General features: G+C 41.2%; 2 protein-coding genes across 2 annotated transcripts in view; both read left to right on the top strand.

Annotated features, from left to right (window-relative positions):
• Window positions 1-11,788, top strand: part of SYNPR (synaptoporin) — a 283,741-nt gene extending 271,953 nt beyond the window's left edge. The window contains exons 5-6 of the mRNA XM_058562360.1: window positions 4,932-5,123; window positions 10,088-11,788. Of these exons, the coding sequence (XP_058418343.1) occupies window positions 4,932-5,123; window positions 10,088-10,345 (450 nt within the window). The 3' untranslated portion in view covers window positions 10,346-11,788. The remainder of the gene's footprint in view (window positions 1-4,931; window positions 5,124-10,087) is intronic.
• Window positions 11,789-12,698: 910 nt separating this feature from the next.
• The window catches only part of SNTN (sentan, cilia apical structure protein), a 38,870-nt gene continuing 30,502 nt past the window's right edge, over window positions 12,699-21,066 (top strand). The window contains 1 exon segment of the mRNA XM_058567773.1: window positions 12,699-12,865. Within this exon segment, the coding sequence (XP_058423756.1) occupies window positions 12,699-12,865 (167 nt within the window).

Consider the following 21,066-nt stretch of genomic DNA (forward strand, 5'->3'; position numbering starts at 1 on the left):
ACGAAATGGGAACAAACCACCCAGGCAGCGTTAAGCCAGTCTGCTCCCTCTGCTGAGGAAGCCGTTTCCTTGGATCACTGAACAGATACTTGAAACATACTGCAGAAACACAACCGGATAGCAGGTCAGTGTTCCCTTGGTACAGAGTGAGACCAATACCTCAGGGCAGGTTTTATAAATCACTTAATGAGCTATAGGCAAATCACTTAGCCCTACTGGCTGCAGTTTCTTTATCTGTAATATGTGGCTAATAACTCCTCCTCTGACTACTTCTTGGGGTTTTATGGACATCACACAGATTTCAAGTGTGAGAGTGTTTTGGAAGCAGGGAAGCACCTTCTGAATGGCAGCTTCTCCACTCCATGGGAGTAAATAACACAAGCAAAGCTAGCAGAAGATATCTTCAAAGGGTTGATATATACACCATGATAACCTAGCAGGAAATGTTACAAATTTATGTCTTGAATTTCTTCCATGTGCACTCTATCTCTGTTAGATAGACAAGGGGTAGTATTTATAAGCAACTGGATTTTTGCCTGCACCATCAGAAGAAAGTCACTTCTCAAGTGCGAGGCATTTACCTCTCCTGGTATAGAAGATGGTTTTAGGCGGACCATTAACGTGGCATTTAATAATATGAGTGAGAAAGTGGGTCCATGTTCAATTCAACTTCAAGTCTTCTAATTAGGTCATGCTAGTAAGTCCTTAGTATCCCTCTAACACTCATTAATCTCCCTTTTAACAAAGATCCTAGGCTCCAAAGCCTTGTGCAAACACCCCAGCTACAATTTAAGGTATTTTGTTTTCACTGTATAGCATTTATGTTTGCAGTTTTCTTCGAACTAGGGCAAGTTGTATTGATTTAACATTTATAGTACACATATAATTTCCTTCTGAGATAACCTTATTTATGTGAAAAAGGTCGTTTAAATGAAATATTAAACAATAACACAGGAGGTATGTGGATAAAATTAAAATTGTTTGGGTAGTACCAAAATGAATAAAACTTAGAGAACATCAACTAAGGTAATTACTTACATAAAATACCCCAAAGAGCATCTTTTCTCCTAACTTTTCTGAAAGCTCATGATACACTATAGTAGTCAAGCCAGGCATTAATTGTAAGTAAAGTATTTGACCAATTTCTCATATAAAAAGCAGGGCTAATGTAATTACCTATGTTGTAAGGTTAATGATGTCTCTAAGTGCTTAGCAGAATTCCCGGCAGCTAGGAAGCACTCAGTAAATATAGATGGCAGCCACCATTGCTCTGCTCCTAAGACAACCACTACTTGGAGACAGCTTCTTACAGATGCTCTGCCCTTCTCCACCATGCTCTGTGCCAGGGAGGTGACCTGCATGAATCACATCAGTGGGCTCCCTGCCCTTGGGGTTTCAGTGGGGTTTGGCCAATGGGAGCCTCTGCAGGAGATTGGATGGGAGGAAAGTGGGGTCAAGGATTTGCTCCATGTCTCACTCCCTGTAAGTGGCTTTGAACTCAGGCTTACACTTGAAGCCAAAAAATAAAAAAGTTCAGGTTAATATATTCTTTAGCTAGAAGTTTTGACATAGTCTCCCTATCTACACATTTTGCTTAGTTATAGAAAACCTGGCTTGAGGTTTTTTGACCTATTTTTTGAAACCGTTTGATACAAAAACTCTCAATTCTAATGACATGTATTGTTTGGTCTATTTATAAATCCTGATGCTGCTGTAAGGACAAATAGGGTGGTGTGAAGTCTCTGTCTGGGAGAGCCGCTGATATAATCAATCTGTGGCTTGATCACGTTGCCACATTGTTTTGATTTGGCCTAAATATGAAATATGTTTAAAAATATACAAGCTTATATAAAACAAAATAAAAATCATCTCTAATCCTAGCAGTACCACTTCATAAACTCTTGTGTAATGTTGTGTACATAAGTATAAATTTTTTAACAAAATTGGGACCATTTTGTATATTCATTCATTCTTTCTTTCATTCTCTGACTCAACAAATGTTGATGGCACCTCTTCTGCCCAGACCCAGCAATGAGTAAGGTTGACAAAGTCCCTGCCCTCATGGAGCTGACGTTTATTGGGAGAAATAGGCAAACAGACATATTTTCACTCCTTCAGAACCATCCTATGAGACAGATACTGTTATTATCCCAATTTACAGAGAGCTAAACTGAGGCTTCACGTAGTCTAGCAAATTACCTAAGGACACACAGCTAGTAAGTAGCAGAGTCAGGCTTCAACCCCCGGCCTATGTGAGGACAGACTCTGAGCTTTAAATTCATGTAGGACATACTTTAGCATGCTATACTGGTCCCTCTTTACAAAATGGTGCTAGGGAGTAAACAACATATTTACTCCAAGGACATAGATCCTTGACTTCAGTCATGAAGTTTGTTTACGGAAAATGATTTGTTACTATTTTGTCATATTTAAATTAAGCAGGACCTCAAGTCGAACTTTTTAACTTTTTTAGTGTATTTGTTTTAAATAAGAAGATCAATATTCCTTAAAGCAGACATGAGAGGCGGTAGAGAATAGTCAAGCTCACAGGTCCTGGAAGCAGACGGCCACACTTAGAATCCTGGCTCCCCCACGTACTAACTCATGACTCTGAGCAATTTTATTTTACCTCTTTATGCCTCAGCCTCCTCAACTGTAGAATGGGGACAGGGTTAGTATCTGTTTTACAGTGCTATTGTCAGCATTAAATGAGTTAATACAGGTAACTTGAAATAATACTTCACATATAATAAGTGCTCAGTAAATGTTAGATATTATTACTAGCATTATTTTAACAAAATTTAAGTCTAGAAGTTTTGGTATTATTTTTTCCAATTTCTAATTGAGAGGTTTTCATATGACTCTATTCTTTTCTTAAGTGTTTTCCCATCCTAATGGCCTTTTAATAAGCCTAGTTTTAATTATAATGAGTATAAATAATGAGAGCTACTATCTCATAAGTGGAATTACAAGATATCTATGGTCCCTAACACATATGTAATATCAAGAGAGCAGAGTCCATATTTTGCATTTTTTTAAATCTCCCATAAGAACTCACTGCTCACTACCTGGCACATTGCTCAAAACTCATTGTTTGCATAAACATGAATGAAATAGGTACCAGATTGAACATGAGCAGAGAGTTGTATTTGCCACAGTCAACCTGGCTTAATTATTTGTAACTATTTCTCCAATTTCTAATTCAAACTCAAACACTGAATCTCTTTATTCCAAATGTTCTTATTGATGTTGAAATGGCTGTAGATACGGTATTTGTTTGCTTGTTTGTTTATACCTCCATCTCATTCCAGAAATGACTGAAGATGGCTTACAAGGATATATGAAACTCAAGATGGATTTAATTAAAAACAGGAAGGAAAGAACAAGAGAAAAGAAGGATGGTATACAAAACAAAGTTAGGAATAGGGTTAAAATACTCATGCCATAAAAACCCTAAGAGTGGGTCAGAAATTGGCCCTAAATTTTCTGAGCCCACATGAAAAGGTCAACCGATGAGTTTACATAAATCACAACAAGCGCTGGATGAAAAGAGACCAGTTGCTCAGAAGATTCAGCCACTCTTAGTAGTGGACCCTCTAGAACATTCTCCACGAAAGTCACACCTAACAAGCATCATTCACAGCAGCATCTTTAGAGCATAAGAGTTCCCTCAGTGTAGCTCATGGAATCTGATGAAAAGTAATTCAGTCACGCTGTGAGGAAAGGCTAACCAGAGTAACTTAGACGGGCCATGCCCTTGGGGAGGAAAGAAACACAGACTAAGTTTTTTTCTTGAAGGGCTTATCATTTAGAATGAAAAAGAAGTCTATTTCTGTTGGTGTATCAAATTTACTATTTTCCTTTCTGGATCAGTGTTTTTAATATTCTAGGTAAGCAGTATGAAACATTTTTATAGTAGTGAAACATAGATACAGTAAATCTGAAAAATTGTCCTGTTAGAACACGGTCTCCTTAAGTTTTGGACAGTGACTCCCACCCCCACCTCCTCTGAGTCACGAGGGAGGATATGAGAAGTAGGCCTCCATCATCAGAAAGTTGGAGATATTTCTTTAAAATATTCACCTCCCGATATCACAGAGATTTTGCTTGATATATGAATAAAGAAGCTTCTTCCCCCTGCACTCATAGCAGATGGTTTTCTAAGTCAGACAGATCTGAATTTGAATTCTGGCTCTGCCACTGTCTATGTGTTTACTTTATATCTCTGGGCCTCAGTTTCTTCATCTTTAAAATCGGCATTAAAAATACTGTTTAACATGATATTCGTAAGGATAATTTTATATAAAACCTCTCACCCATAAAAGGCACTCCAAACATTATAGCTATTTTTGTCTCCCTCTTAACACAGTCCCAAGCATACTGTACATAATGCATAGGTTTGTTAAATGAACACATGTATGAATGAATGAATGTTGCCGTCCAGGAGTCTGTAACAATCAGCAAATCTCTCTAAATATTTGAACTCATCATAACATGATGGTTAAGAGCATGGGCTCAGGAGGTGGGCTGCCCCTGTTTGAATCCTGACAGCATCACTGATTTTCTGTTTAGGGACCTCAGACAAGCTCTTCAACCATTCTCTGAGTTTTGTCATCTGCAAATGGGATAACAACAGTGACTTCCTTGCAGGGGTGTAATAGGAATAGTTACAGGAGGGTTATAAGTACTTAGCATCATTCCTGGGACATAGTAAGCATTCAATAAATATTACTATTATTATTTATTTTATATACATATAAATACAATATCACAAAAATTTCTTTTATTTGTTTTTCAACTTTTCCCTGGTTCCAATATTATGAGATCTTGGAATTTTCCAACAGGCAAACCAAATAGTTGTATAAACTAATCAATGTGTTTCTAGAATTCACATTTCTTTTACTGTTTTATCTTTCTGTTTGTTTCTGTAGGACTTCATCATCACTGTAGTCTTTTCGTTCTTGTGGTTGGTGGGTTCATCAGCTTGGGCAAAAGGACTGTCTGATGTCAAGGTCGCAACGGATCCCAAGGAAGTGTTGTTACTGATGTCAGCTTGCAAACAGCCGGCCAACAAATGCACGGCGGTCCACAGCCCTGTAATGTCCAGCTTGAACACTTCTGTGGTATGTTTTCATCTGTGCTTTCCCTCCCACATCTTTATTTGCCAGGCAAGTGAATGAGAAAAATATCTCAGAAGCCATCTTGGAAATTTCTGCCTCCATAACTAGGCCAATCTAAAAGGTGATATTCCACACCATTTGCAAGATGATCCTCTGGCCTTCAAGTTTTCTATTGTCAGAACCCACAGACTTTAATGCTGCCAATTATAGAGTTCTTAATAAGAAGCCAGCAGGTATTGGCAACTGCAGCTTGGATGACAGTCAAGTCAAAATTCTAAGCCAGAAGCAGATATAGAATCTGAACTTTAAGGCTGAGGCCTGCCAGAAGTTAAAAGGAATATTTGATGGCATAGAGGTTTCCTGGGAAGACAACATTGTTCAAGACACACATAGAATATATCCAATTGATTGTCTGGCGAAAAATATGCAGAACTAGTAGGGTGCAGAAAGAAATGCATTATGTAAAAAAGTACTTATAATAGTTATGGTAATTTTTTTATCTTCTCCATGCTCCTGGTTTAGTTGCTTGATAATTTCAGAAAAACTGAACTATATTAGGTGAACAAAGTCAAATATTATCATCAAGTGTATAGCTCTTGCAGGAAGACAGAAAATCTGACAGATAGCAGGGTCGCTAAATTGGATTCTTATTGTATGAGTGTAAGAACTTGTGTTATTTCAAAGAAAGAAACTGTGTCTGAGAGAGAGAAGCTATAATGGCAGGAAAAAGCAGTAGTTACCAAAGAATAGAAGACTCAGCAGTGTTTGCTGAAGGAACGACGTTCTTTAGCAACCCCTAAGAATAATTATCTGTGCTTCAAGGTTAACTTACATTGCTACAGTTTTCTGAAATTTAATCTGAGAAGGCATTTAAGAAGGGAAACAGGGTTGCTAATTGGCTCCTGATGATTTGATTGTGAATCTTGCCTTGGTAAGACAGTAAACACAGAAACAAGCCATGTGTTAGGATCTCACAGTCATTTTTATTCATTGCTGGCCACACCTGTAGATGAACACTTCGAGGTGTACATAAAAATATATTCCACTGCTTCTGTAGTTTGTTTATAAGCAGTGCCTAATGAAAGTTATTGTAACCCTGACCTCAAAGTCTAAGAGAACAAAGATAAAATCATTTGATTTATTTGTTAGTTTAATGATCCATCTTCTATATAAATTATGACATCCTGCATAATCCATTTAATTCCACTTCTGATGTCTCTAAGAAGTTTTAGACTAGGAGATAGGAATTTTGAATGAGAAACAATGTGACATATCTCTTAAAACTAAAAAGAAGACTGGAGGGAAACTGACTAATAGGGTGTGTGTGAAAGGACAGGAGTAGTTCTGTTATAGTTATGGATCCATATCAGTTAAGGGTCTTCCAGTGTCTAGTGTCAGAAAACAAGGTTCAAACCGGCCAATGCAAAAACAATCCTTGTATCCCTAACATCTGTTCTTTGCACCCCACTTCTGATACCAATGTCCATATGCATTAGAATATTTGGTTTGCAAGTTAACAAAAACTGACTCTGACTAATTTCATCAGGAAAAAAAATCTTTGGAAGGATATCAAGTAGCTCAGAAATTCGATGAGACATGAAGAAACAGGCTCTGAAAAAAGCAGAATCTAGAGCAGGACCAAGGTTCTAGATGTCAGATACCAAAAAATGGTCTCAAGTTGCTAATAATGGCAAGTCATACCTAATCTTGCATTACTCTGCTCAAGACTCAAAGTTCCAGAAGAGAGTTCAGGCCCCTTGACTGTAACTTGGCTCTGCAAAGGAAATCAAATTTCTATTACCAAAAGCGGTGGAAAAGGATATTAATCTGTCAAAACACCACAATTTTTTCATTACAAACTCATTAGATTTCAAATCATATTGAGCTAGCTTTTCACAAAAAGTGAAAACAATCAGAAAGACACCAGAAATGTGTCTTCCAAGAGAAGAACCTAGGGCCAGGAGCTGGAAGACTGTCAAGAAACTGGATATTTCTCATCCTCCATCCCTCATCTCTGTTCCTTCTGCATGTCTATTACATTATTCTCTCTTTTGGGATGGAATTTTTTCTCTTTTTCCTGTTTACACAGCAGAAGATAGCCACTCTATAGTTTCTGAGTTTATATTTCTTTTTAAAGAAACATCTTGGACTGAACTAAAATCACTCAGGTCCAATTCCAAATTTCTGGCAGAGAAAATCTTGTTAGCCCATCTTGGGTCAGGTATCCACCTTGGTCTCATTAGTTATGGTTGGGGGGTTTGGTAGTAGAAACATGACTCAAAAGACCCATCCTCCTGGGCAAGTGTAGGTTTTGGAGAAGGAGCCAGACACATACCACAAGAGATGACTTCTACAAGTAAGTGGTTCAGGCAATAACAGTGATATTTTCTACTGAGGTAACAGATTTGCTTTCTTCAAAACACTTTGGTATCTATGATTTCTCAGTAACACTAATGGGTAGGTGAGCTATCCAGATATTACAAATGCAGGGAGCTGAGGACTTGCATAAGATTTCCCAAGTAGTTACAGCAACGCCAGACTAGAGCCAAATTCTCCCAATGCTGTTGCCACTCAAAATGGTTAAGGGTGCAGTTCTGGAATTAGTCTACCAGGATTTGAATCCTGGCTCCACTACTCAATAATTGACTACCCTTGGACAAAGTAATTAAGCTCTCTAAACTTAGTTTCATCCTCTGTAAAATGAGGATATTACAGAACAGACCTCACAGGACTGTTGAAAGGATTCGATGACGTGATACATAAGCACGTAGCACAGTACATAAGTACCAGCCTATGGGAAACGTTCAGTACATGCAACTGAAAGCTGCTACTAAAGTGCATTCCTTTTCTTAATTGTCACGTAGTGTTTGAGCCCAAAGAAGGGAAAAAAGAATGTTTTTTATTCTCTTAATTTTTCTTTTAAAGGTTCACAGAGCATAACTGTTCTATCCATAATTTCTACTTCTGTTTCTCCGGCTTCCCTGTAGGTAATCTTGATATGTCTTCTCGGATCATCTAGATTTCATCTCCTCATTCTTTCTCAGGCTATGTGCAGTCTCTTTCAGTCTCTCATTCTGTTGGCCCACATCTGAGCATGAATCAATCCTTACTCCCATTTCAGTTGCAACAAAAGGGCAAGAAAAAATTCAAGGGCCTGTGTGCCCCTAAAATGTGCTAGCCAAGAGATCTGAATACCTCTGTGATGACAATAGAGGAAGACATCACTGCTCCTTAAATAGGAAGGAAAGAGGATGGAACAGCAGAGAAGGAAGAAGGGAGGGAGGGAGGGAGGTCTAGATAAACCAGTCTTGAATTCGATCAATTAGGGGCCTAGACAATCAGTTTTAGCTATGGATATCTCCCAAGAATATGGCCTCACTGTCAAAGCCCCACTTCAGTTTATGCTGCAGTGAAAGAGTCAACTGAATACGATCCATGGAAATATTTTAGGAAGTGATTCAGAGCGTAATTTACCAATCTGTAAGCGTTTACTGATGTGTCCAGCCCTGTCTAGCTGCATTATGTACATCCTCTTTAATCCTCACAACTATCCCCCAAGGAAGGAATATTTGTCTTCATTTCATAGAAGAAAACAAAAAGCTGAGGTCCAGAGGCTAACTGCCTTGTCCAAGGTCATAGAGCAAAAACTTGCAGAGCCCAGGTCCCACAGATTCCAAAGGCAGTGGGGTGACTCCAAGACTGGCCTTCTGTTAGTGTGTCCTGATCCACGTGTTGCTAAAATATTGAAATACTTGGAGCGCCCTGCTCCAAGCTCCCAAGGCCCCTCATCTTGACTACTCTAGCCTCCCACTCCCACCCCCAGGGCGCTCTGGACCACACCACCATTTAGCAACCAATGAATAAATTGCCCAGCAAGGGACTTCCAGCACCGCACTCCAAAACTATAGCCTCTCTCCAAGTCCATTGTGATTGGTCAGTGTCGTGCTGGAATGGTTTCTAATTATACTTGAACGTCTTCCCAGCTTTGTGTCATACTATTGTTGTCTGTCTCCAATAAGAGATGTCAAAATTGACTGTCTGTGGTTAATTCCCAGGTCAACCAATCTGGCGTGGAAAAGGCTGTGGAACGACTGTTCTGTTTGGGCCTCTTACAGTGACAAACAGTCCTGCTTCCATCCCTTAGGCCCTGGGGAAGTAACACCTGGTCCTCTGACTCACCACTACACCCTTCTGGGGTAGAAGAGGAATTTCCATAGGAAAGTCTCTCACACTAGTTTTGAGAAAACATTCCACAGCTCTCTGAAACCTGCACTTTATTCACAGTCTGGTTTCAACGTTCACTTCTGAATGTGAGAGACACAGCAAGTACAACTATTCAGGGTCAACAACCTCTGTGAACACCATCACACGTGGTTACCTGCATACCGCCCATACCATTGCTTAACGCCATAGTTTTTCTTTAAGTTGACTCATTTTCTTTATATCATTACAATAAATGGAAAAGTAGTATCCCTAGCCATAAAGTGAAGATAACCTTATAAATTAATGCACTATTATTAAAATGAAAATATTGAACCCTGTCCCCCCTGAAGATACTTTACACACTATGAGGAATACCTCATTTTGGGAGATCGTGATAGCTTAGGTAATGGTTCAGCCTATGGAGTCAGACAGAACAGAACTTGAAGCCCAGGTCTCTTACTTACCAAGTCATGTGACCTTGAACAAGATTCTGATCCTTGCTGAACCTCAGTTTTCACACCTTTAATATGGGTATAATAATAGCACCTTCCTCTCAAACTAAGTGAATCGATATACATAAAGCCCTTTATTCAATAAAAGTCAGATATTCTACATGAAATAGTAGAATGAAATGAAAAATTGGAAGAGGCCTCAATATTGAAGTGACAAGTGACCTTTCATATTGTGAAGGATTTTTCTGAAATTGAGATTTTTCTTGGATTTCTCTCCAGTCTATCAATTCATTTGTTTTGATTTTCCTTCAGGTTTTTGGATTCTTGAACTTTATCCTCTGGGCTGGAAACATCTGGTTTGTTTTCAAGGAGACCGGCTGGCATTCCTCAGGACAGAGGTACCTTTCAGACTCAATGGAGAAGCACTCAAGCAGCTATAACCAAGGCGGGTACAACCAAGAGAGCTATGGGTCAAGTGGTGGGTACAACCAGCAGGCGAGTTTGGGGCCGTCTTCAGATGAGTTTGGCCAACAGCCCAGTGGCCCTGCTTCCTTTACCAATCAGATTTAACAGGGTAGTATTTGCATTCTTCTGGAGATAGCCTCACCACCTTACATTTCAGTGGTGGAAGAATTTTTTAAGAGTTTCAGTCAATTATTAATGCAGAGAGGGTTGAATGTAAATCAGACATCTGTAGTCCTCATTAAGGCAGAAAAGCCCGGGTTGTGATAAATGATACTTAGAGATGAGATGACTTGAGGAGATATATTATTCATCATAGATGGCTAATTGGAGAGTACCTTGTTATATACACAGATACTTTTATGGTCATTTTGTATGTATGTTAAGATAGTAGAAGCATTTTGTAGCTTAAAGTCTCTAGTATGTATATGCGTAAAGTAAATTAAATCGCATTGAGTTTTCCTATGCGTTTTAATGCAAAAGACGATTAAATGATTTCTATAAGACAATTTGGTGTATCACAACGTGCATGTATTATTATTTTTTAGTTGCAGACCCTATAGGATTGTGAGTCTCCAACTATTTGTTTCAGACAATTACTCTAGTATTTTTTAATTTGGTGAATCAATGTTCATATGACTTAGTGCATGAATAAGCATTTTCTTACAAAATGAACATTTGAACTGTACTTATGAAAATTTTCCAGTTTGCACCATATAGATTGTTAAATGGACGTTTAAAGAAATATATTTACAACTTTGTATACTTGCAAATTTGTGTCTCTGGCTTTACCCAATTCTGAATGCATTGTACCTAAGATTTGGGCTTTATTTTCCCCTATTAGTAGATATTCAGTGTTACATATGGTAATTGCCCAATATTTATTCTATTTATTTAGCTAAATATTTACTTCTTGTAATTTCCTATGGTGTTTTGTGGTGTTATCCAATGGACCATGAACAATGGGCCCAATAACTGTTTGTGTTTATGGAGTGTTGTTTTCTTAGAATAATGGAGATGCAGATATCAGACACCATAGTTAAGAAGCTATTTGCTGACATATTAATTTATAAAGGATATTCTGTAGAACCTACACTACCAGCTAAACTTTTAAATCCTGTTTATTTGTAAAGTTAATATATTCCTTGATCCAATTATTAAGAATTCTCAAGTCTCAGTTCAACTTACTAATTACTAATTTTGATTTGAATGTTACACGTAAATTAAAAATGACTTCCATGAGCCACTCTATATTCCAAAGAGGATTCTCATGAAATATTCCCCAGAATGTATTCTTTATCAAGAAAATGCCAATCTTTGCCTCTTTGTTTTAACTCAGTTGAAACACCAGAGCCCAACAGTGAGGGCAAGCTGAGCATCTGTATTTCCAGATAAAGTTGTTATTGATGTATAAACTCATTTTGTGATCTGTGATGTTGGAAGCATTTTAGCACAAAACAGCCTTGTGACTTAGATGATATGTGTAGCCAGTTTCTGGATCCTGTTGGATAAATCTGTATTGTGATATCTATTTGACCTTAATAAAGTTATTGCATACACTGCTGGCTGAATAATGGAGAATTACACTAGAACCTGGTTACCTTTAACAACGAAAGAACAAGGTGTAAGTGCACAGTGTTTCCAGTCTCTCACCCTTTCCTTGTTTCATGAGCTCAGGGTTGTTCATTCATTGATTCCACCATCCTAGGACCTCCTATGTACCCATTGCTATGCAAGGCACTGTGGATGTGTTATTGAGCAAAAGCAGAAACACGTCCTACCTCAAGAAGCTTACACTCTATTGGGGGGGACAGTCATTATAATAATCACACCACAATTATGCTGTGTGCGACAGAGAGAGGCACAGGATTCCATGAGAACATTTATCAGAGGGACTTGAGCTAGTTAGGGAGACGTCAAAGGGCTTCAGATCTGAAGACTGCACAAGGTTTCACAAGGACAGGGTGAGAGGGAGAGTATGCCAGGCCGAGAGCAGCCTTGCAAAGCTCTCAGCTGGTAGGAGGCAGGATGGATATGTAGAGTTGCCAGAGTGCAATGAGTGAGGGGGGTTTTGTGGGAGTGTGGCTGCTGATGGGTGCATGGGTGAAACCCTGCTTGGAGGCCATGATCAGGAATTCTGTCTTTATCCTTAAAAAGCTAAGGAAAAGCACTGAAGGATTTTTAGTGGAGGAGGGAAACGATGAGAAGAGCATTTCGAAAAGATCTCAGTGACTGCAGGGTGGAGAGTGGACTGAAGGATGACAAAAGTGAAGGACATCCTGGGGATAGCAAATAAGCCTTGGTTCCTAACACCCATTAGGCAGCGGGCTGAGGGTGGGAGGAGAGGACCTGACATGAGTTCTCCCCCAACCACCCTCATTTCCTGGGAGAGTGGCTGGATTTGACTGCTTCCTTCAGCACTGCCGAGGAGGAGAGAGCGGCCTCTGCTTCATATGCTATCATGAACTCTCCAAAGCCAAGAAATCCTCCTAACCAGCAGTTCTTTCTACCAGACTTAGCAGTTCCAAAGTACGGTGAGGCTCCCATTTATCAGAGCCTGATAAATGGAGAGCGCTACCTGCCCCGTCGAGATAGAGACATGCTTCCACAGTCCACTGCAGATTCCCAGTAAAATGCTGCTGTGATCCAACGGGGAGTTTGCTAAGCTGATTTTATTCCTTCTGGTTTCAAGAAAAGAGCAGAGATCTGGCCTTTTATTTTTTGTTTATTTATTTATTTATTTTTTGCTGAGGATGATTCGCCCTGAGCTAACATCCGTTGCCAATCTTCCTCTTTTTACTTGAGGAAGATTGTCCCTGAACTAACATCTGTGCCAGTCTTCCTCTATTTTGTACGTGGGTCGCCACTGCAGCATGGCTGCCAAAGAGTGGTGTAGGTCCGCGTCCGGGAACCATACCTGGCCTGCCAAAGTGGAGTGCGTGGAACTTAACCACTAGGCCGTGGGGCTGGCCCCCAATATGGCCTTTTAAAAAGGGGAGTAAGCGGTGTAGCAGGAGAGTCTGGCGCTATGTGTCCAATAGACCTAATTTGGAATCGCAGCTTCGCTGCTCCCTAGCTGCATTTCAGGGTGTGACTTCACTTACTGGCCCTTTGTTTCCTTGGGAGGAGGTAAAGCATACAAGTAAAACGGGTGGGCTCTGAGATCCACAGCCTAGGTTAGAATCCCTGTGCTGCCATTTGCTTGACTCTCCTTTTTCTTCCTCAATCCCTTCTCCAAAGCCCTGGGACTTTTCTGAAGCCACAGCCTGAAGGCAAGGGCAGCCTGGAAATGTAGGGGAATTAACACCCAGGGACCACACTCAGTCACTGGGGGGTCTGGGCAGGTCAGTAAATGCCGTTGGCAAGATGCTTAACTTCTCATTGACTCAGTTGCCCCATCTCTACAATGGGGATAATGGTAATGTCTGTCTCACAGGACAGACTTTGAGATGAAAAAGGTAAGCCATGTAAAGGTATTAGAACAGCTTCTGGCACACAGTGGGCACTGTCTGAACTTGGGTGCCCCTGAAAGCAGGGGAAGGTGATTCCAGGAGATGGGAGTGAGGGAGGAGGGAGAGTGAGACCCGGAAGGAGGGAAATCCGATGAAAGGGAGCGTTAGTGGTGTTGCTGGTGGAGGCAGTAGGAGCCCGGTTCCATCAGGATCTCTGAGTAGGGTTCAGAATGGCTCTAGTCATTCGCCATCAAGGAACAGGGGCTGGAGTATTTATCTACCAACTCCAGCCCCTACTGGTTGAGAGTTGCCCACAGGGGTGGTAATTTTCACTCATTTCCAGGTTGCACTTGCCTGTAGACCTTGCAGGCTCCTGCGACTTCAGAGAAATAAGCCTTGAGTCCGAACAACTATGAGCAGGGGTCGGGGCTGGGAGGAGAGGAACTAGCCTGAGTGCTATCACTGCCATCCTCTCCCCCATTTCTGGAGACAATGGCTTTGAGGAAGGATAAAGGGGGAGCTCTAGAAGGTGCCTGCATGAAGGGGGTCACGGTCAACATGAGCAGGAACTATCCTTCACAGCTGTGGCTGAAATTAGAAGTTGGCCAGGGAAAGCAACATAGGGCATCAAAATCACCTTCTCCAGTGATCAACCAACGTTACTATTATCACTTAATGTGTAAAATGGAGATGCAGATAATCCCACCTCATGGGGTAGTGACCTGGTCGTGCGTGGAAAGGTTGATGAACTGTACCGCACTCCACAGATGTTAGTTGGCTATCGAATGATGAGATATAAATCTGCTCCACACTTACATCAGCCTGAGTTTTTATAAGTCAAACTTCAAATTGTGCCGAGGTGAGCAAAATACAGCTCCTGGCGTCTTGGAGCTTACACTCAAGATTGAAAAACTCAAATAACAGACAAGTAAGCAAACTAAATATGTAAGAATAAATTATGATTAATGCTATGAGGGAAAGAAATGAGGCACAAGGGTGGGGAGAAGTGGAATAGGGTGGTCAGCAAAACCTCCCTGAGAAGGTGACATTGAAACTGAGACATGCAGAATAGGAAGGAGTGGGTCATGGGGAGAACATGTCAGGCAGACAAGAGAGCACGTCCAGGACCTAAGGTGGGAGAGCGCCCAGTGCCTTAGAAGGACAGAGGAGAGAAAGCCTAGTGGGGCTGGGACTTGCAAGGTAAGGGGAGAGTCAGGAGCTGGGGCTGCAGAGTTTGGGGGAGGCAGATCATAGAGCACCTTGTAGGACGCAGGAAAGAGGTTGCATTCTAAGTGAAGTAGGAAGCCACTAGGCGGGTAAACAGAGCAATGACATGATTCCATTCTTGGTTTGAAAAGATCCTCTATCAATTTCCTGGCTTTGATACTGTACTAGAGTTATATAAGAGGTTGGCACTGAGGGAAGCTGAGTGAAGGGTTTGTGGGACTGTACATACTACTTGTGCAATGTCCGGTAAATGGGGATGCTGAGAACGGATTAATTAATTCACCAATTCATTCAACAGCTATTTACTGAGTACCCACATGTGCTATGCTCTGTTCTAGGTTGCTGGGACTCAGATTTGAAGGAGATAGACATTCTCCCTGTGCTCATGGAGTTTACAGCCCAGTTGTGGGCACAGAGGAAATATATAGCTAAAGAAATCAGATAAATTCAAATTGTCATAAATGCCAAGGAGGAAATAGAAGTGGATGACATGAAGGAGAGCAACAGAGCTGGAGGAGGATGGACACAGTAGTAGATGCCAGGAGCCCTCAAATGAGAAAATGGAAGCCTGAGTTAGGATTGTGGCTCTGTCAGTGCTCAGCAACAGCTTAGGCTGGTTCTGTATTAATCTTGTTATTATTCTTTTTTTTTTTTGGTGAGGAAGATCAGCCCTGTGCTAACATCTGCCAATCCTCCTCTTTTTTTGCTGAGGAAGACTGGCCCTGGCTAACATCCATGCCCATCTTCCTCCACTTTATATGGGACACCGCCACAGCATGGCTTGCCAAGCGGTGCATCGGTGCGCGCCCGGGATCCAAACCAGTGAACCCCGAGCTGCCCAAGCGGAGCAGGTGCACTTAACTGCCTGAGCCACCGGGCCGGCCCCCTGTATTGGTCTTAAGTATTGGTGTGGAGAAATCTTCAATCTTGGCAGAAGAATAAAAAGTCTTCACTTACATACAGCACTTGTAGTTTGTTGTTCAAAGGTCATAACACCTAGGATTTCATTTGATCTTCCCAATAACCCAGTGAAAACGTGGATCCCATTGTCCCCATTGGAAAATGAGTGGCCTAAATTGAGTTCTCCTAGAAGTAGACTCTGAGACAAGAATTCAAACACAAGTAGCGGGTGGGGAAGTGAACCAAGGAAGGGAGGCAAGCCAATAAATCTTGCATTATGGAGAAGGTTACAGTTGTGAGCAACTGGAACTCACGCCCCCAGAGAACATGAGACCAGAGCAGAACACCTCTCATAGTTAGCCCAACCAAGGGGCAAAGCCCTGTATATTTACCCACCAACTCCTGTCTGCCATTGAATGGCTACTTTGGGAGAGTGATCATTCCCAGCATTTTAGACCCTGTGCATGGGCTGAGTGGCTCTAGCAGATGGGGAGAGCTTTGGGCAGCGTAGCAGGTGCTGGTAGTCGGGTATGGTTAGTTCAGCATGCATGGTGAGTTCCAGAGGATATGAGTGGGCCACTGAGAGTGTCTGCCACACTGAGGTTTGGCTGTATTAAGTAGCCCCACCAACTTAATGCCAGGAAAAAGACTAGAACAAGTCCCTCTCCTTTTAGTCCTAAGAGATTTCTTTCCCATTAATTCCCCAGTCTACCCAGTAAATAAATACGACTTTAACCTCAATATGCCATGGGATTTTATCTAGCTGTCCAAAGACAACAATTTTTAATAACAACTATAAAGTAATAATTAACCTTTATTGTGCACTGACAACATGCCAACCACTGAGCTAAGCACTTTGCATATAACCATAACAGCACTGTGAGATGGGTGCTAATATTCCTCCTATATAACAGGTTAGAAAACCAAAGTTCACAGAAGTTAGACAATGACAAAATCCTTGTGATCACCTTCACTAATAAAAATAGTTCTTAATTGCTACTATCTACCGAGTGTCTACTCTGCACAGAGAACTATGCTACACACTTTATATCCTTTTTCCTATTTAATGGCCACAGGAAATGCAAGATAAAATACTGTTTTCATACCCATTGAGCAGATGAGAAAACTGAGATTCGTAAACATTAGGTAACCTGTTAGCTCACTGTTACTGAGCTGGAAGTGGGCAGACCCCCAATTCAGATCCAGGTCTCTCTGTGTCCAAAACTCCTTGCTCTAAGCCGCCTTGCTGGAGCCTCACAGCGCTGCCCCACTGTTCTGTTGCATTTTAAGCCAGAAGTGCTTTGTCTGTTCCACTGGGGTGAATTTAACAAAGACCCAGATCAAGTGCTTCATTGGACCTTCCATGAGGATACTGAGTCCCTAACAGTTAGAAGGATAGCTTTTGTCAGAATCATTTGCCAACGTGAATAAAATCACTGAATAAGTTACTTAAGTTATTAAGACTGCTAAAGGTCCAGTAGAACTAAGAATGATTTCTTAACATGCTTCACTTGGAGCCTGAGGCGTTGCTGGGTTTTAGGGCTCAGCTGAATGCTCTTCGGAACCTGTTGGCAACAAGTGCTTCCAAGAATGGCCCTGCCTCCCCCAGTCCCCCTGGACCTCCATGAATAATGTACACTGGACGTAAAAAGCCAAAATGAGAATAGAGGAAGATTTCCTAGAAGTCCTGTGTTTAGGTGGAAAATATTTTGTCTAGTTGAGTATTTTCATGAAAGGGGCAGGTCTCTTGGTTTATTGAACAAAACACTTGAAGGAGGTTCTAATAAGTCTAATAGGTTTCCTGGTGGCTGAGAAAGGGCTTGCCTTTGAGCCTCTGCTGGTTTATTCATATTTTGATTGCCTGACCTCTTGTAGCTTAAGAGGGTCTAATTGGCTTGTGCTGTGAACTAGACTCACTGGCTCATAGGAACTTCAAGGCATCGCCCTACTTACTAGAAACAATCTCATGTGACATTTACTTGCTTTCACGCCACTTTGGTGAACACAAGAAAAACAAAATACAAACTCAAATCGTTTTTCTTATTTCAAATATTTTCCCTTCTTTCCTGGGAACTGACATTCCTCCTGGATATTTTCTCCTCTGATCTCTTCAGACAGTCGAGTCTATTCTGACTGATCTCCACTGTCATGTTACTTCTAGCATTTGATACCTTCCGTAGCTTGCACATGGCTCTCAGCATTGCTGCCCTTTTTACAAGTCCTTTATTGATTGATTGATTGATTGATTGATTGATTGATTTTTGTGAGTGAGATCAGCTCTGAGCTAACATCCATGCTAATCCTCCTCTTTTTGCTGAGGGAGACCGGCCCTGAGCTAACATCTATTGCCAATCCTCCTCCTTTTTTTCTTCCCCAAAGCCCCAGTAGGTAGTTGTATGTCATAGCTGCATATCCTTCTAGTTGCTGTATGTGGGACGCAGCCTCAGCATGGCCGGAGAAGCGGTGCGTCGGTGCGCGCCTGGGATCAGAACCCAGGCCGTCAGTAGCAGAGCGCGTGCACTTAACTGCTAAGCCACAGGGCTGGCCCTACAAGTCCTTTATTGATCTTGCTCTCTCAAAGCCCCTAGAGCTTCTATTAAAATTTTACATTTAGTAATGGTATATGTGTCCACAGAACTTAGCAGCATGACACCACATGCACTCATGAGGAATGCATTTTTCAGCACAGATGAGACCTGAGGTCCAGATCTATGTCTTGGGAGCTGCGAGCTAGGTTGCATCCTTAGGCATTGGTAGAAGTTGTCATTAGCTTTATCAATGTAAATTGATCATGTAAATTCCTAGCAGAAGAGGGTAAGCATCGGCTTGTAGTCAGATAGACCTGGATTCAAATCTTGATTCTATCATTGAAACCAGGCTGTGTGATCCCGGGAAAGTGCCTCAACATCTCTGAGCCTCAAATGCTTCATCTATATAATGGGAGATAATGATATCTACCTCTATTAGTTTTCTCTGACTACTGAAAAAAATTACCACAAACTTAGTGTCTTAAACAACATAAATTCATTATCTTACAGTTCTGGAGGAGAGAAGTCTAACATAGGTCTCACTGGGCTAAAATCAAGGAGTTGGCAGGGCTGTATTCCCTTCTGGAGGCTCTAGGGGAGAATCCATTTCCTTGTCATTTCCAGCTTTTAGAAGCCACCTGTATTCCTTGGCTCAGGGCCCGCTTTCTCCATCTTCAAAGCCAGCAACAGCAAGTCAAGTTCTTCTCGCAGTGCGTCACTCTGACCTCCTCTTCTGCCCGCCTCTTCCACTTTTAAGGACTTTTATGATCACACTGGGCTGACCTGGATAATCCAAGATAATTCTCTGACTTTCAGGTTAACTGATTACCAATCTTACTTCCATCAGCATTTTTATTTCCCCTTTACCATGTAACCTAACATATCCGTAGGTGCTGAGGATTAGGATGTGGGCATTTGCAGGTGGGGGGGGGGTGCATTATTCTGCCTACCACACTATCCTATCAGAAAAGGACAAAATGATATAATGTAAGTAAATTTCTTAGCAGATTTGCCTAGTCAGAGTGCTTAGTAGCTAAAAATGATGATTAAAATTAATAGTTGTTCCAATCAATAGTATTAACTTTTCTGTTAGAAAATGACCCAGCCTATAGCAGTAATGTGTGAAAACTGATGGCTTTTCAGTGATCATATATTAAGATACCAACTTTGAAATTGTTCTAGTCAGGTGGCCAATGTTTACAACATTCCCCGCTGAATTGCTCTGGTAAATTAAGATGCGTTGTTTACAGATGGGATTTTTGAGGTACCACGCATTCATTCAGCCCAGCACATGGCTAGAAAAACAGCAGGATAAACACAACTCTTGCCTCAACGTTCTTACAGTCCAATGGGAAAGATTACATATAGACCTGAAATTACATTAGGTGTTCATTCGTTTACTCGTCCTTTATATCTCTCCCCCTCAAATATAAATTCCATGGAGGGCTGGGACTTTACTAGACTGTGCACACAGGCATCCTCAGCACCTGGAATATACTAGAATATACTAGATAATAAATATTTGTGGAACAAATACAATGTGACACATTATACAAGGTATTATGTGAGTGGTTGTTAATAAAATATGCAAACTATTGTAATATAGGTGATGTGACATATTGACTAGCCAGAGAGGAAAAAGCATCTTAACTCTCCTTTGGAAAGTTTCCAGCGTCTTTGCAAATAGCTCACGGTGTGGCCACACAGAAAGGGCTTCCTGCGCTGTGGGGCCTGCACATCTTGGCCCTCATTGACGCATCTCCAGTGTACTCTTTCTTGTTATGCTGTTTGCAAACTGCACCATCCCAGGTCATAATACAGGCATCACCTGAAGCCCATACCTGTGCAGCATGTTAAGATGCATCCATTGTATCCACCCTCCCCCTTGGCACCCCTACGCCCCCTAATAAGTAATAAATAAGCAAATTTCGGATATTGATACACTATGGAGGATATAGAAAAGAGGGATAGAATGGAAGATGCCTGGAGGGGTGAGCATTTATACAGAAGCTACAGGTGATCACACAAGGCTCAGCCAAAGCACTAGGGTCATCTCTTCATAGCACGGGCACTCTTAAAAATGCATACATTTCAAACATGCCCCAGTACACACAGAGCAATAAACTCAAAGCTTCACAAAGCAAGTCTTACCTTTACCACATGGGACACACTCTGTTTTCTACTAGATTCAATTCTGTTTCATTCCGTCATATTTCCTTTGTTTTTTAATGCTTGTCTCCACTCTCTCAATTGATTCACATGCACTAAGGGGTCACTAATGGTTTGATCCAGATTATTAGGGGGCCCAGTTTTCCATGACACACACACAGTTTTGACGCCAGATCAGAGATGTGGTTTAGGGAATAAGAGCAAGAATCTAAAAAGAAGATTCGTACCAGTTCTCTCTGCCATCACTCCTTTTTTCCCCAAAAATGTACTATTGTGTCCAGCAGAATCTTCATTTGTTGAGAAACAGAGAATAAATGGGAAATGCATTTTGTTGTAATGACCTCAGAGGGGATTTCTGGGGTCCAAGAGAGATGAAGGCAGGGCTAGGTACATTCTAACAAGAGGTTAAAGAACTCACTAAAAATCTCTTTCTTTCTTCCAATTTGGAGTTGTTCATGGGGAACAAAGAATTCCGAAAGCCTCTTGGGTGGAAAAGGGAAGGAGAGGCTGTCAACTGAACCACTGAAGTCAGGCAAACAGATCCTCCCCAAGA

Source organism: Diceros bicornis, chromosome 2 (assembly GCF_020826845.1).
Source record: "Diceros bicornis minor isolate mBicDic1 chromosome 2, mDicBic1.mat.cur, whole genome shotgun sequence".
Lineage (NCBI taxonomy): Eukaryota > Metazoa > Chordata > Mammalia > Perissodactyla > Rhinocerotidae > Diceros > Diceros bicornis.